Source organism: Rhinoraja longicauda, chromosome 7 (genome assembly GCF_053455715.1).
Source record: "Rhinoraja longicauda isolate Sanriku21f chromosome 7, sRhiLon1.1, whole genome shotgun sequence".
In the NCBI taxonomy this organism is placed as follows: Eukaryota; Metazoa; Chordata; class Chondrichthyes; order Rajiformes; family Arhynchobatidae; genus Rhinoraja; species Rhinoraja longicauda.
In genome coordinates this window covers 39,651,064-39,666,667 of record NC_135959.1, presented here as the reverse complement: position 1 = coordinate 39,666,667, position 15,604 = coordinate 39,651,064, and the positions used below count along the sequence as shown (strand labels likewise).

The 15,604-nt window shown below is 43.9% G+C and overlaps 1 protein-coding gene across 1 annotated transcript in view; it reads left to right on the top strand.

Moving 5' to 3' along the window:
* Positions 1 to 15,604, top strand: part of abcc4 (ATP binding cassette subfamily C member 4 (PEL blood group)) — a 184,102-nt gene that overhangs the window by 100,680 nt on the left and 67,818 nt on the right. Inside the window, exons 17-18 of the mRNA XM_078403033.1 lie at positions 2,804 to 2,944; positions 4,657 to 4,694. Coding sequence (XP_078259159.1) covers positions 2,804 to 2,944; positions 4,657 to 4,694 — 179 coding nt within the window. The remainder of the gene's footprint in view (positions 1 to 2,803; positions 2,945 to 4,656; positions 4,695 to 15,604) is intronic.

Genomic DNA, 15,604 nt, shown 5'->3' with positions numbered 1-15,604 from the left:
CAGGCAGGCCATCAAGCATCCATGGACATGAATCCTAAATTAATCCCATATTTTACTTTCCTTATATTCCTGTCAGCTACCCCTGATTCAACCGCTCACGTTTACATTGGGGGTTATTTACAATGACTGTTTAACCTACTGATCTGTAAGTCATTGGCATGCACAAGGGAACTGAGTACGAAGTGGGAACCCATGCAGGGGGAACATGCAAACCACACATTAACAGCGCCAGAGATCAGGATTGAACCTGGGTCTTTGGAGCTATGAGGCAGAAGCTCTACTTGTTGCAGCACTATATCAGCCAACTGTGCCAACACTGTGCTACCCTTGCACCTCCTTTACTTTGATGACTTTGTATTCACATTCATGTCGTCCTTCCCACTTGTTCTTGCCCTCAGTTGCCTGGGCCTTCTCTCATCCCTCTTGATTGTTAACCCTGACCTGCAGCATTCCAAAAATATTCTGGATCAGGCTGCTCTGGAAGATGAGATTGCATGGGATCCATGCAGAGCTAGCTGATTTGATACACAATTGACGATGGTAGGAAGCAGAGGATGGTGGTGAAAGGTTGTTTTTCAGACTGGAGGCCCATATCCAATAGTGTGCCTGAGCCCATTGTTATTTTGTCATCTGTATCCCCAACGACTTGAATGCGCATGTACCAGGCATGGTTGGTAAGTTTGCAGATGACATTAAAATAGGCGGCCTTCTTTTTCTTGCATATGGCGTGCACAGCCTAAAGTTGTAGGTCAAGGTTAGACATCCAGGCCAGAGCAGCATCAGTTACTGGGTGGATGGCCTTGATGCCACCAGGGAAAAGCCTCAGTGATCACTCATTCATGATGTGTGGGATGGTCTGGTCTGGACATCCGCAGTCACAAGCAGGGCTGTCTGTCATCCCCCACTTGTGTAGGTGATGGGCTGTTCTTGCATGGAGGGTATGGATCCTTTTCAAGGTTAGCCATTGCTTGTGATGTAGGTCAAATCCCGGTGGTTTCACTTTAAGGTCTGTGATGACCTCTCCGTTGTTGTTGTTGGCATCTTTCCAGGCTCTGCGCCACTCAGTCTTGGGGTCAAAGTCTTCCAGGGATTTGGGTGAAGACCAGAAGGGTTTGCGGGACTTCAGGCGCATGTTGGCAGACTGTTCAAGTCAGCATGGATGGGAAGGTCAGGGTTAGCCTCGATGGTTCACCAATCTTTCAACATCCTCTCCCTTCTGCGTATGCTGGGAGGGGCGATGTGAGAGAGGGCAGGGAGCCACTGCAAAGGTGTTGACTTAAGCGTCCCTGTGATGACCCGCATTGCAGAGTTAAGAACAATGTCAACTCGTTTGGTGTGCCAGCTATGAGCCCAAGCTGTTGAGCAAAACCCGGCTGTTGAGTAGACGAGGGCTAAGCTTGCGGTACGGAAGGTGTATGCATTGGATCCCCAGCTGTTGCCTGCAAGTTTCCTGATGATGTTGACTCTTGCTTTCAGTTTATCAGCCACCCTCTTCAGGTGTTCACGACAGGTGTGAGTGCGTTCCAGGGTACTTGGGGAATTCCTCATTCTTCACCAGCTTACCACAGAAGGACACTTGGAGCTTTGCATTGGCGAGCCATTGCTGAAGTGAAAGGCAGTGCCAGTTGTCTTAGATGGGTTGGAGTGAAATTGCCAGAAGGTGAAGTACTCCTCCATCCCCTTCAAGTCTTGGGTTAGCACTGCTGATATCCTCAAGGGCAGCTCCCTGATAGGCAAGAGCAAGGTCATATGCAAACTTCCTGGACGAGGTAGTTGGCATGTCACTTACATAGATGTTGAAGAGTAGGGGAGCTAGGACAGAGCCCTGGGTGAGGCCATCATTCAGGGTCCTGACAGAGCTGGTCTGGTCCCCAAGCGAGACCCTAAATCTACGGTTGCTGAGGATGGTTGAGAGGCCACGCATGGTGGTTTGGCACTTTAAGTTTTCAGCAACAGATCATGTCTCCACACGGTGCCATAAGCTGATGACACAGTTTCTACCAGGTCTAAAACCAACTTGCTCTCTGGGCAGAACAGGTTCTACCAATGGAGAAATCCTAGCAAGCAGGAGGCGCTCAAACAGCTTGTAGGATGTACACAAGAGGGAGATGGGTCGCTAACTAGCTGGATCATCAGCAGATTTCCCAGGCTTGAGGATGGCGATGACCTTAGGCTCTCTCCAGGCCTTAGAGATAATTCCTCTACAATGGACTTGGGTGAAAAAAGGTGGTATTATAGACAGAGTCAAAGGTTATCAAGAACTGCAGTGGGATTTTGATCTTGATCAGCTGGGTAGGTAAAGCGAGGAATGGCAAATGGAGTCTACAACTTTTTGCTTTTTGGGAAGGCAAACTAAGTTAGGAAGTTCAATGTGAATGCTGAGGCTCATGGGAGTGTTGTAGAACATACCTCAAATGACAAGAACAAAGTTCCCTGAAAGAGGCATCACTGGTAGATGGGGGTGAAGAATGCATCGTCAGGGCATTGAGTATAAATGTAAATGTAGATGTAGAAGAAGGGTCTCAACCCAAAATGTCACCTATCCATGTTCTCCAGAGATGCTGCCTAGCAGTTTATGTCCTTTTCGACATAAACAGCTTTTGTCAATATTCAGCACCAGTAAATTTATAGAAAATGTATTTATATCATTGTTTTCATTTGCTAACAGATTCTTAACAACTTTTCTACAGTATTTGACATTTTAACAATGTCATCTGACTTGTAGAAATTCTGTGTTTATAAAAGTTGTAATATATTGTTTGTTACCGTTTTATCATTTTTATATCACTTGTCTTTCCATCAGGGAGAGTCTGGACTCTCGGCAGTACCGGAGGAGAGTCGCTCTGAAGGATCAATTGGTTTCAAAATCTATAAGAAATACTTTCAGGCAGGAGCTAATTCCTGTATCATATTTATTGCCATCGCTCTCAATTTGTTGGCGCAGGTAAATGATCGTAATGACCTTGGAAATTGCTGTCGTTGTGAATAATAGGGCTTAAGGAAATTAAATTTCAACTTTGTTTGAGGTTTACTTAAGTACTTCATTTTAGAAACACTGTGTGGCTTGTTTAGCAGAAATTTAATTCTCATCTTTGCACATGCTGTGGTTCTTCAAAGATATGTACTTACTTCTTAATTTACATCGTGACGCAGTGTTGCCTCACAGTGTCAGAGACCCGGGTTCAATCATGGCTATGGGTGCCTACTACACAGTTTGTATGTGCTTCCTGTGACAGTGTGGGTTTTCTCCGGGTTCTTCAGTTTCCTCCCATATTCCAAAGATGTGCAGGTTTGTAGGTTAATTGGCTCCTGTAAATTGTCCCCAGTGTGTGGTATAGAACTGGTGTTTGGGTGATCACAGGTCGACTTAGACTCAATGGGTTGAATGGCCTGTTTCCACACTGTATCTTTAAACTAAACTAATCAAGCACAAATATATGGTCTGGCAAAACCCATCTTTATCGAATAAGTTTGCACAGTTTTTATGCTGTGCCCTTTTCATTAAATGATATATTTAAATGTTTTCTCATTGAGCATTGGGAAAGTTAAATTTGTCATTTTTCTCATCGAGCATTGGAAAAGTTAAATTTGTTAACTTGATTTAACAGATTTTCTGGGCTAAATCCCATTCTCCCGACTGTACTATCTTATTTAACATATAACAGTACAGCACAGAAACAGTTGCCATTTTGAGATCGCCATTTTGAGATTGCCATTTGATTGCAACAGGTCCATGGGTCGTCACTTGGGGAGGGTTGCCGGGCCCGCAGGAGAGGTTTGGACGGAGGGTTGCCGGGCCCGCAGGAGAGGTTTGGACGGAGGGGTGCTGGGCCCACAGGAGAGGTTTGGACCCAACGGGTCCATGCCCATCTAGTGTAAAATAAAAACTGGCCTCTGCAACAGTGATCGTGAAACTGTTTGGTTGACCTAACACCCATTTGGTTCAGTATTCTCCTGTAAGGTAAATCTACTGTCTGATCCAGTATGGCTTATCTATGACTCTGGACCCACAATGGGGAAAAGTGATTTAACCAAGGATTACAGGAGAAATTATAGATAGTCTTACAACTAATGTAGGGGTCTTTAAAGTTGTCAGAACAATCGTAAAACTTCTGGATTAGGGGTGCGTGAGATTGACAACATTTGACCAAAAATTTGAAATAGGGAGGCAACAAGTATGTTGGCCTTTATTGCTTGGTTGTTTGACCATGAGAGTTAAGGTATCTAACAACAATTATACAGGGGCATGACGAGATCACAACATAGCCTACGGTGACATTTCTCCCGGACGTGGCTTCCTGTGAATCCTGGTTGGAAAAGGTGTTTGATGCCACCTTTCATGTTAGATGCTTTTCTACTTTTTCCTTACTAATTTTTCATCTGATGAGCGTTCAGGATTTCTTTTGCCTTTTCAAAACATTAAATGTGACAGTTAGCCTGATTATCTCCTGCCATGAACTTCAGAGATGTTTTTAAAATCAGAGTAAAAAATAGAGTTTTGTAAGCTGTGGATAAGGTGAAGTGGATGAAGTTTCAGTTATAGGGTTTGTTGACCACCATTTTCAATATTGGTGGTAATTAATTTTTTAATCACCATGAACTTTTAAATAGCACATTTTCAATGCTGATTATAAATTTTGTTTAATTTTTCTGCAGGTTTCCTATATCCTTCAGGATTGGTGGCTATCTTACTGGTAAGAATTTTTTTTTTGATTTGTATAATCTATTTTGAATTTTGTGGAGTAATCCTGAATCAGTGCTAGGAAGCTTATTCATAGCTTTTGACCCATTTTGAGTAGTTTTTCAAACTGTGTAAAAGAAATAGATAACATGAAGGGTGTGTACTCCTCCTCCGTAAGTATAATCAATCACTGCTATGTTTTCTATTGTTTTATCAATGAACCCTGGTTTCAATTCCAACTGCAAATGAGGTTGCCTATCCATAGAATGGCACAAAGTGCTGGAGAAACTCAGCAGGTCATGCAGCAGCCCTGGAGAACATGGACAGGTGACCTTTTGGGTCAGGGCCCTTCTTCAGACTGATTGTCGGGTGGGGGCAGAGAAAGCTAGAAGAGAGGAGGAGTAGCACAAAGCATGGCAGGTAATACGTGAGCACCGGCGAGGATTTCTTTTGATAGGCAGATGATTGCACAAAGGCCAGAGATTATAAAAAAGGTGCCGAACAAAAGGATTATAGTAAATTGTTGTAGTGTTGTAAATTGTGAGGCCAGAGGAAGGAATGTAGGTGGAGGAGGTGCAGGGGAGACATAAAAGAGGGGAAGCAGGAGAGTCCAGGTGTGGCTCGTGGGGATGGGGGTTAGGGTTTGTTAGAGGTTACCTAAAATTGGAGAATTCAACGTTCATACCTTTGGTTTGTATGCTCTTGCAAGTGCAATATGAGGTACTGCTCCTCCAGTTTGTATGCTCTTGCAAGTGCAATATGAGGTACTGCTCCTCCAGTTTGTATGCTCTTGCAAGTGCAATATGAGGTACTGCTCCTCCAGTTTGCTTGTGGCCACACTCTGGCAACAGAGGAGGCCCAGGACAGAAAGGTCAGTAAGGCAACGAGAAGGGGAGTTAAAATGGTTGGCAACCGGGAGATCCGGTAGGCCTTGGCAGAGCGGACACAAGTGTTCAGCAAAACGGTTGCCAATTGTATGCTTGATCTCTCTGATGTACAGGAGGCCACATGGGGAACACCAGATGAGGTTTGAGGAGGTGCCTGGGAACCTCTGTCACATTTGGAAGGACTACTGGGGGGATACCTGGATGGAGGTATAGGGACAGGTGGTAAATTTCCTGCAGTTGCAGGGGAAAGTACCTGGGGTGGTCTCTGCGGAAGGTGGAAAGGGGAGGAGATGGGAAGATGTGACTGTGGTGGGATCACGTTGGAAGCGATGGAAAAGTAGGAGGATGATGTGTTGGATACGAAGGCTGAGATAGAGCAAATAAAGCAAAACTGGATGCACAGAATTGAATGAACAGAACTCTTATTATTTAAATGTAAACAGTTTTTTTAGAAGGGGATGTTATATTATTACAATTGAAACTGGGTTGTGACATGTAAATTAAGTGCATGACGTAGTGAAGTCATATGATCTAGAGAGCGGGAATAAATGCAGAATGAGAAGCCTGTAGAAGCCATTTTAATAGTTAAAACTATCAAAAGAAAACTATGACACAAAGTGCCGTCTCCGTTCTTTACATTGAAGATAGAATTCAAGGCAACAGAAAACATAACAACCGCATTTGGAGTATTACGTGCATTTGGAGTATTGTGTGCATTTGCGGCTTACCTGCGGCTTGCCTGCAGTCCGTTTGTCTTTTGTGTTTTTTGTTGTTTTTTGTCTTAATTGTAGTATTTAGATATGATGTAGTGTTTTTTGTGGTTGTGTACTATGGGGGGGGGGGGGGGGGGACTGTAAAATTGTCTCTTCCGAACGGAGACCCGACCTTTGTTTTCTGGGCCATTTCTCCTTTCCCGCTGCGGCCTACCATCGGCCAAACATCTGGAGCTGGCGGCCTCCACCTGGGCTCTGGTTCGCAGAGCCCGCAGACCGGACTTACCATCTGCGGAGCTGGCTGCCTTCGGAGGCTGTGGTGGCACTGCGGGAGCGGCTGCGACTCGCCTTCGGAGGCTTCTTCGGCCGCGGGCCGAGGGCTGCGGGGATATCGGAAGCTCGCAGGCCCCTGGGTGGGGGCCGACATCGGGAGCTCCGGCAGCGGCAGCATCTTTGCCCGCCCCGAATCGTGGGGCTTGGGTCGGCCCGCCGTGGACCTTTCACCGTCTGGCGCTGCCTGAAATAGGCTGCGGGATTTTCTCTGCCCGGCGGGGGCTTCAATGTCGGGAGCCCCGACCGCCCCGACGTGCAGCGGTAGCGTCTTAGCCCGGATCGCGGGGCTTGGGTCGGCCCGCTGCGGACCATGCACCGTCCGGCGCGGCCTGGAACGTGGCAACTTCAACAGCCTGACGGCAGGGGAAGAGAAAATGGCAGGGGAAGAGAAAAGGCATTCTGGTCTTCCATCACAGTGAGGAGGTGACTGGAGGAGACTCGCTATGATGGATGTTTCTTTTTGTTCGGTGTTGGTTTATGATTGTGTGGGTTATTGCTTATTTTTATTGCTCTTATTGTTGGACTGTGGGTAATCTTTCATTTCACTGCACATTTATGTGTATGTGACAAATAAAATTGACTATTGACTGTGTGCATTGTAGTATTGCACCACTACAGGTTGGATGAGGAGGCTCTGGACAGCTTTACCAGAATGCTGCCTGGATTTGTGGGTTTCAGCTACAAGAAGAGAATGGATAAACCTGGAATGTTTTCACTGGAATGTCAGAGGTTGAGGGGAGACTTGATAGAAGTATATAAAATTATGAGAGGCTTAGATAGGAGAGGCAGTCAGACCCTTTTTCCCAGCATGGAAATGTCCAACAATAGAGGTCATAGTTATAAAGTGAGAGGGGGAAAGTTTAATGGAGATGTGTGGGGCAGATGTTTTGTACACAGACTGATGGGGACCTGGATCTCACTGCCAGGGATGGTGGTGGAGGCAGACATGATAGTGGCTTTGAGAGGCTTTGGATAGATACATGAAGTGCAGGGAATAGAGGGATATGGATCATGTAAACACTCTCTTCATGACATAATTATTAACTTCCTGAAATCCCTGGCATCCATGCTTTTCTCCATACAGACAAGAAATATTCCCTCAACACTTTGTCCAACACCTGTGCTTCCATGCAACGGCAACCTCATTGATTTTTAAGGGGCCATCTCTCCTGAGAACATAGAACAGTGGGTGGGTTAACATATGATGAGCATTTGACGGCACTGGGCCTCTACTCGCTGGAGTTTAAAAGGATGAATGGGAACCTCATTGAAACTTACCGAATAGTGAGTCAAGGACCAGTCATAGCCTCAGAATTAAAGGACGTTCCTTTAGGAAGGAGATGAAGAGGGTGGTGAATCTGTGGAATCCATTGCCACAGAAGGCTGTGGAGGCCGTCAATTGATATATTTAAGGCGGGGATAGATAGATTTTGGATTAGTATGTGTGTCAGGGATTATGGGGAGAAGGCAGAAGAATGGGGTTATGAGGGAGAGATAGATCAGCCATGATTGAATGGCGGAATAGGCTTGATGTACGAATAGCATCATTCTCTCCTATCACTTATGAACCGTACAGCACAGTTTAACTTGGCACACGTTCGGCACATTGTGGGCCAAAGGACCCATTCCTGTACTGTTAATGTGAGTAGAAATGGAAGACATGGGGATGGTTCTAAAAAGTAAAGAAAACTTAGGACACCAAAAGAGGCTGTTCTACCCATTTTGTCTGGGTTGGTTAATAAAAAATCCCATCTTCCAACACTTGGCCGATGGCCTTGGAGAACACAACTCTTCAGCTATACCTCTTTGGTACTCCATAAAAGTGCTGTATTTTTGCTTCTACCACCCTTTCAGGCAGTGAGTTATAAACCCAACACACTGTCATGGAGTCATACAGTACAATATGAGGCCCTTTGGCTCAATCCGCCCATGCCAACCAAGATGTCCCTCTAAGCAGGTCCCATTTACCTGCATTTGACCCATATTCCTCTAAACCTTTCCTGTCCTTGTACCTTGTCCGAATGTCTTTTAAATGATATTATTGCACCTGCCATACTTACTTCCACTGGCTGTTCATTCCATAAACATACAATACAATACAATACAATACAATATATCTTTATTGTCATTGTACCATGGGGTACAACGAGATTGGGAATGCGCCTCCCATACGATGCAATAATTTAAGTAATTAACAACAACCCAACGAAACGAAACAATTGTAACAGTTTTTTAGACAGGGTAAAGTGCAAGTTGATCTATGCGTTGTGGCCATCCGGCTCAGCAGGACCGGTTCATAGCAGCTATGGCCCTGGGGATGAAGCTGTTCCTGAGTCTGGAGGTGCGGGCGTAGAAGGCCTTGCGTGGCCATCATATGCGTGGAAAAAGTTGCCTCTTTGATTGTCACAATTCCTGCTGATAATCTGCTGACCACTGAGGGCAGCATAGACTGTGTTCAGTTATGTTTTAAGTATTTTCACCTGTGTGTCATTGTCAATGGTGTTATTAACTTCCCTATTCTAGTTCTGATATTTGTCTCTGTTTTTGCTCATTTTTGGATTTAGCTCATACTGAGCTTTGTATTCTAGTAAAAAGCCTTTTTCAACTTTCTCCTGACTCCTGTGTCGTCTCTGCGCTTGAGTCCACTCAGGTCTGACACAGGTTCTTTTTAAATGTTTCTCCTCTCACCTTAAACCTATGCCATCTAGTTTTATGCACCTCTATAATTTCACTGATCATTCCTCTGCACTCCAAGAAATAAAGTCTCAGCCTGCCAAAGCTCTCCTTACAACTCAGATCCTTGAATCCTGACAACATCCTTGTAAATCTTTTCTGTACTCTTTCCAGCTTAATGGCATCTTTGCCATAACAGAGTGACCAAAATTGAACACAATGCTCCAGGTGCCTGTCTTGCACAACTGCAGCATTATATCTTGACTCGTATACTCAATGATTTGATGAAGGCCAGCGTTCCAAAAACTTTCTAATTTAAACTTTTTTCTTTTTTCTCCTATACTTCTGATTATTATTAATGTATACCTTCTGATTTTTGAACCTCTGATAAGTTGTTCGTCTTTGCTTATCTGTGCTCCTCATAACACAGATGTCAACCTCAGTTAAGTCTGTCCTCAACCTTGCGTTCTAAAGAAAGCAATCTTGCCTAATACAATCTTTTTTCATAGCTGCAATATTCCTTGCAACATGCTAATGAATTGCAATTTTATAATGACCAGAACAATACGTGCTATTTAAGCTATGGCCTAATTAGTGTTGTGTATGTCAAAGCATATATACGATCTTATACTCCATGCCTCAGTTAAGAAAGGAAAATCTTATGACCCTTTCCTTAATGGATTTTTAGATATTTTCTGCAAGGCCCTTTTTCTCTTTCACTTGATATCCTTCCATTGCATGTATAGTTACCATCCTTATTGAATTTCCTCAAATACATGACCTCACATTTCCATTTGCTGTTCTACTGCCCAATTGACTAGAACTTTCTGCAATTGAATTTTTTTTTCCTCACTACCAACCACACAGGCACTTTTTATTTCATCTGCAAACCTCTTTTCGTTCTTCCTACATTTGACTTAAACCTTTAGTAATAAGTAATGGACTTAATATTAATCCATATGAAACTGTACTGGTATTAGCCTTTCAGCCTCAGAAATACCGAATAATGATTACTCATTGCATCCTTCATCTGAGCCAATTTTAAATCCAATTTCTGACTCCTCCATTGATTTCATGGATTTTTACTTTTTCGTAGCCTGTGCTGTCGCACTTTTTCAGAATTGGTGCTCCTTCGTATCTTCTTAGAAAGTTCAATGAAGTTAGTTTGACATAACCTCAGAACAAATTTTGTGCTGTCTCTCCCTGATTAGTCTGATTTTTTAAAATGAAGGTTTATGGTGGCTCTGAGAATGGATTTCAACTGCAGAACTGCATGTAAATGGTTTTGGAGAGCAAAATTAAGACAGGGGAATTATTGGCATAATATTCTAGAACAATGGGGCTTTGAAATACATTTGCATAGATCCATACAGGTAGTGAGAGAGAGGTTGAGAATTAAATAGAATATTTTACAGGTGAGCCATACATTTCAAAGCAGAAACATAAAGCACTAAACAGAAAACTGTTTTGGTCACCATAATATAGGAACAATGTGATTACATCCAAAAGTGATTCCACCGGGTGGCGCCATGATGGCAGCCTCGTCAACAGTCTGTCTGTTTTGTTATTTTTAGTGTGTTTTAAAAGTTTGTGTTATTATTCTCTGGTTTGTTTTATGTGGGGAGTGGAGGAGGGGATTGGGGGAAACTGTTTTTCAATCTCTTACCTTGCCGGAGATGCGATTGCTTTGCTCGGGGACTGACTTTGAGGCCCACCGCGGGGCCGTGGACTTACCATCAGAGCGTGCGATCCCTTGCCTGGGATCGACGCTCCAACTGCGGCCTGCGGACTTCATCATCAAGGAGCTTGCAGTCTCGGGTAGAGACCGATGTTGGGAAGCTCCAGCCGCAGAAGGTTTCGACCAACCCCGACCCGGGGTCAGATCGCCCGGCCCGGGGGAGCTGAGATTCCCCCCCCCCCCCCCAACACGAGGCAGGAGCTTGATTAGTATGACTTTTATGGCAAATCAAATTCCTCGTACGTTGCAAAACATGGCTAATAAAGTATGATTATGATTAAGAATGAAGATTGTATTCTAAAAGATTGATGTTGAGCTATGGGTAAAGAAAGTTGTTTTGGAAAGTGGTGGGTGCTGGGAAGTTTAATTGAGGAGCTTAAAATTAAGGTTCCCAGAGATAAGGATAGGAATGCTGGTTTAGATACAGTTATAGTCAAATAAAATAAAATGTTGGCCTGCGAGCATTTAGGTTGTATATTCATCATCATTATGTTGCATATCAAAAAGTGAAATTAGACTACCTAGAAGAGACCCCAAAGATGCATGCTCCTGAAGCACCCAAAGCTGCCCTTCCTTCACCAACTCCTTAGCCATACATTTACCTGTACTATCTTCCTATTTTCTGCCTTGCTAGAACATGGCAGAGGAAGTAATCCCAAATGTACAAATCTTGAAGTTGTTTTATTTAAACTTTCTACCCAAACCCCTATTTTTTCTGTGCCAAATCGCAAATTTCTTCCAGCCAATGTCATTACTACTAGTATGGACCTCTTGCTGTTCACCCACCCCTTGAATAATGTCCAGTGCTTGCTCAGAGAGTGGATCCTCTCACCAGTGAGGCGATAAGCCATCCTGAAGAGTAATTTTCAGCCACAGAAGCCCCTGACGGTACCCCAGACGAAAGAGACCACTGTCATTATTGCGTGCCAGATTTTGACCGACCCTGCTATCCAATAGAACTAGTTGTGATGCCACTGAGCCGACTGCTTCTATGGTTTTATCCTGAGAGGCTATCCCCTAACAGTATCCAAAACACTATCCTTCCAGGATAGGGGAATCGAGAACTAGATGGCATGTGCCATCAATCTGGAAAGTGTATAGAAAAAATTTACGAAGATGAGATTAGTTTATCTTGACATCATGTTTGGCACAGACATTGTGGGCCGAAGGTTCTGATTCTATGCTGCACTGTTCCACATTCTATCATGTTGTTAGGAGTTGAGGGACTGAATTATAGAGAGAGGTTTGGCAGGCCAGGACTTTTATTTCTTTGAGCCTTGGAGACTGAGATGTATAGAGGTGTAAAAATGATAGAATCGTCGACAGAGTGGATGCCTTTTGCCAAAGTTGCCAAATTATGAATTAAAAGGCATAAGTTTAAGGTGAGAGTGGAAAGATTAAATAGGAACCTAAGAGGTAAATTGTCCACACAGTAGCTGGTGGGTATATAGAACGAGTTGCCAGAGGAAGTGGTAGAGGCAGATAAAATATATTTTGATAGGTACATTAATAGAAAAGGGTTAGGGAGAAAAGGGCGTAACATGAGTAAATGGAACAAGCTCAGCCTGGGCATCTTGGTCGGCATGGTCGATCTGGGCCCAAGGGCCTTTTTTCAGGCTCTATGACTGATTTTATGACTACCTGCCTGCCCCACCTGCTGGTCAGCTAACTACCTGGCTGATATTTTGTGACCACCTGCTCGAAGCTCCCATGTATAACATACTGTGCTTGTACGTTCCTCAGTGAATCCATCTGCCTCTCCATAAATCCATGCGGCCTGTAGAGAGCTGCAGTTGGACACGCCTCCGGAAGACAATATTCATCAGGGACACTTGGCTGCTCGCTGATCTCCCATTCTGTTAACTACCATTACTACTGTATGCTTGCCTTCATTGGTCAAGGTGTTGAATATAAGAGTCAATTTGTCATGATGCAACTTTATAGGACTTTGGTTAGGCGGTATTTGGAGTATTGCATTCAATTCAGGTCACCCCAATACAAGAGGGATTTGGAGGGCTTGGAAAGGGTGCAGGGCAGGTTTACCAGAATGATGCCTGGATTAGAGGGTATCAGCTACAAGGAAAAGTTGGCAGATTTTCTCTGGAATGCCGGAGTTTGGGGGGAGATCTGATAGATGTATATAACATTATGTGAAGCATAGATAACTGGATAGTCAGAGCCCTTTTCCCTATTATCGAAATATCAAATAGGAGAAGGCATAACTTTAGGTTGAGAAGGGCAAAGTTTAAAGGAAATGTACGGAGCAAGTTGTTTACATAGAGGGTGATGGGTGCCTGAAATGCGCTGCCAGAGTAGTGGAGGTAGATACAACAGGGGTATTCCATATTTGCATACTGAATCCTACCAACCCCAATCTACCATTCCCTGAAGTTGTGTGCAATGTCCCTTACTTTCATACTATCACTTCTTTTAATGGTCCCAACACTATTCACCACTGTCCCTACCCCAAGCCTTCAGGGCTGATCCTCCCTATCATGGCCAATCTACCTACCTGATCTTCTCGAGCCTTCATACACAAACCTGGTTTCTGAATCTGACCTGCTTTTCCCTGTAGAAAATCCTCTATATGATTTTGTATCCCTTAGGCCTTGCAAGTGATAGAACTTTGCTGCTGACATACCATCTGATAAAACCTCCAGCTGTGCAGTGTCACTTTAATGCACTTTAAGGCATTTAAGAATTTCTCTCAAGAGTTCATGGCCTCTAAGTTTGATTGATTTAGCAATTAACCTTGCTTTCTCTTTGTAAATATCTTTTATAGACAATAGACAATAGGTGCAGGAGTAGGCCATTCAGCCCTTCGAGTCAGCACCGCCATTCAATGCGATCATGGCTGATCACTCTCAATCAGTACCCCGTTCCTGCCTTCTCCCCATACCCCCTCACTCCGCTATCCTTAAGAGCTCTATCCAGCTCTCTCTTGAAAGCATCCAACGAACTGGCCTCCACTGCCTTCTGAGGCAGAGAATTCCACCCCTTCACCACTCTCTGACTGAAAAAGTTATTCCTCATCTCCGTTCTAAATGGCCTACCCCTTATTCTTAAACTGTGGCCCCTTGTTCTGGACTCCCCCAACATTGGGAACATGTTTCCTGCCTCTAATGTGTCCAATCCCCTAATTATCTTATATGTTTCAATAAGATCCCCCCTCATCCTTCTAAATTCCAGTGTATACAAGCCTAATTGTTCCAGCCTTTCAACATACGACAGTCCCGCCATTCTGGGAATTAACCTAGTGAACCTACGCTGCACGCCCTCAATAGCAAGAATATCCTTCCTCAAATTTGGGGACCAAAGCTGCACACAGTACTCCAGGTGCGGTCTCACCAGGGCCCGGTACAACTGTAGAAGGACCTCTTTGCTCCTATACTCAACTCCTCTTGTTATGAAGGCCAACATTCCATTGGCTTTCTTCACTGCCTGCTGTACCTGCATGCTTCCTTTCAGTGACTGATGCACTAGGACACCCAGATCTCGTTGAACATCCCCTCTTCCTAACTTGACACCATTCAGATAATAATCTGCCTTTCTATTCTTACTTCCAAAGTGAATAACCTCACACTTATCTACATTAAACTGCATCTGCCATGTATCCGCCCACTCACACAACCTGTCCAAGTCACCCTGCAGCCTTATTGCATCTTCCACACAATTCACACTACCCCCCAGTTTAGTATCATCTGCAAATTTGCTAATGGTACTTTTAATCCCTTCATCTAAGTCATTAATGTATATCGTAAATAGCTGGGGTCCCAGCACCGAACCTTGCGGTACCCCACTGGGCACTGCCTGCCATTCCGAAAGGGACCCATTTATCCCCACTCTTTGCTTTCTGTCTGTCAACCAATTTTCTATCCATGTCAGTACCCTACCCCCAATACCATGTGCTCTAATTTTGCCCACTAATCTCCTATGTGGGACCTTTTGAGTTCTTTAAAGTTTGGAAACTTCCAAAACCACAAGTAATAATGCTTATCGCTGTCTCTTTCATTACAACTTAGAATCCTGCAACATCCATTGGAACATGTGTGTTGAAGTGCCTTTATAGATAGGAATACTAGCGATTCATGGTGGTGATTTGGGGGAGTAGGGAAGGCAGCAAATACAATTATTGTCAACAATTTTCATTTCTCAGGAATTGTTTTAGAAGGATAATTTACAAAGTAGTTTCATATAGCCCATGCACTTACAGTTTATGAGAAAAAAAATTGTTCATTCAATGTTTGTATACAATCATTTTTCTCCCAGAGAGTTGTGAATCTGTGGAATTCTCTGCCACAGAAGGTAGTGGAGGCCAATTCACTGGATGTATTTAAGAGAGGGTTAGATTTAGCTCTCAGGGCTAACAGAATCAAGGGATATGGGGAGAAAGCAGGAAAAGGGGGGTACTGATTCTGGATGATCAGGCATGAAGTGCCAAATGGCCTACTCCTGCATCTATTTTCTATGTTTCTAACCATGTTTGTATAAAATCATTGTGTATAGTAGAATCAGTCAGGATCCAGACTGAAAACCTCTGTGTTGAGGAAGAGAACTCAGTGCAACACAAAGAGTTCAA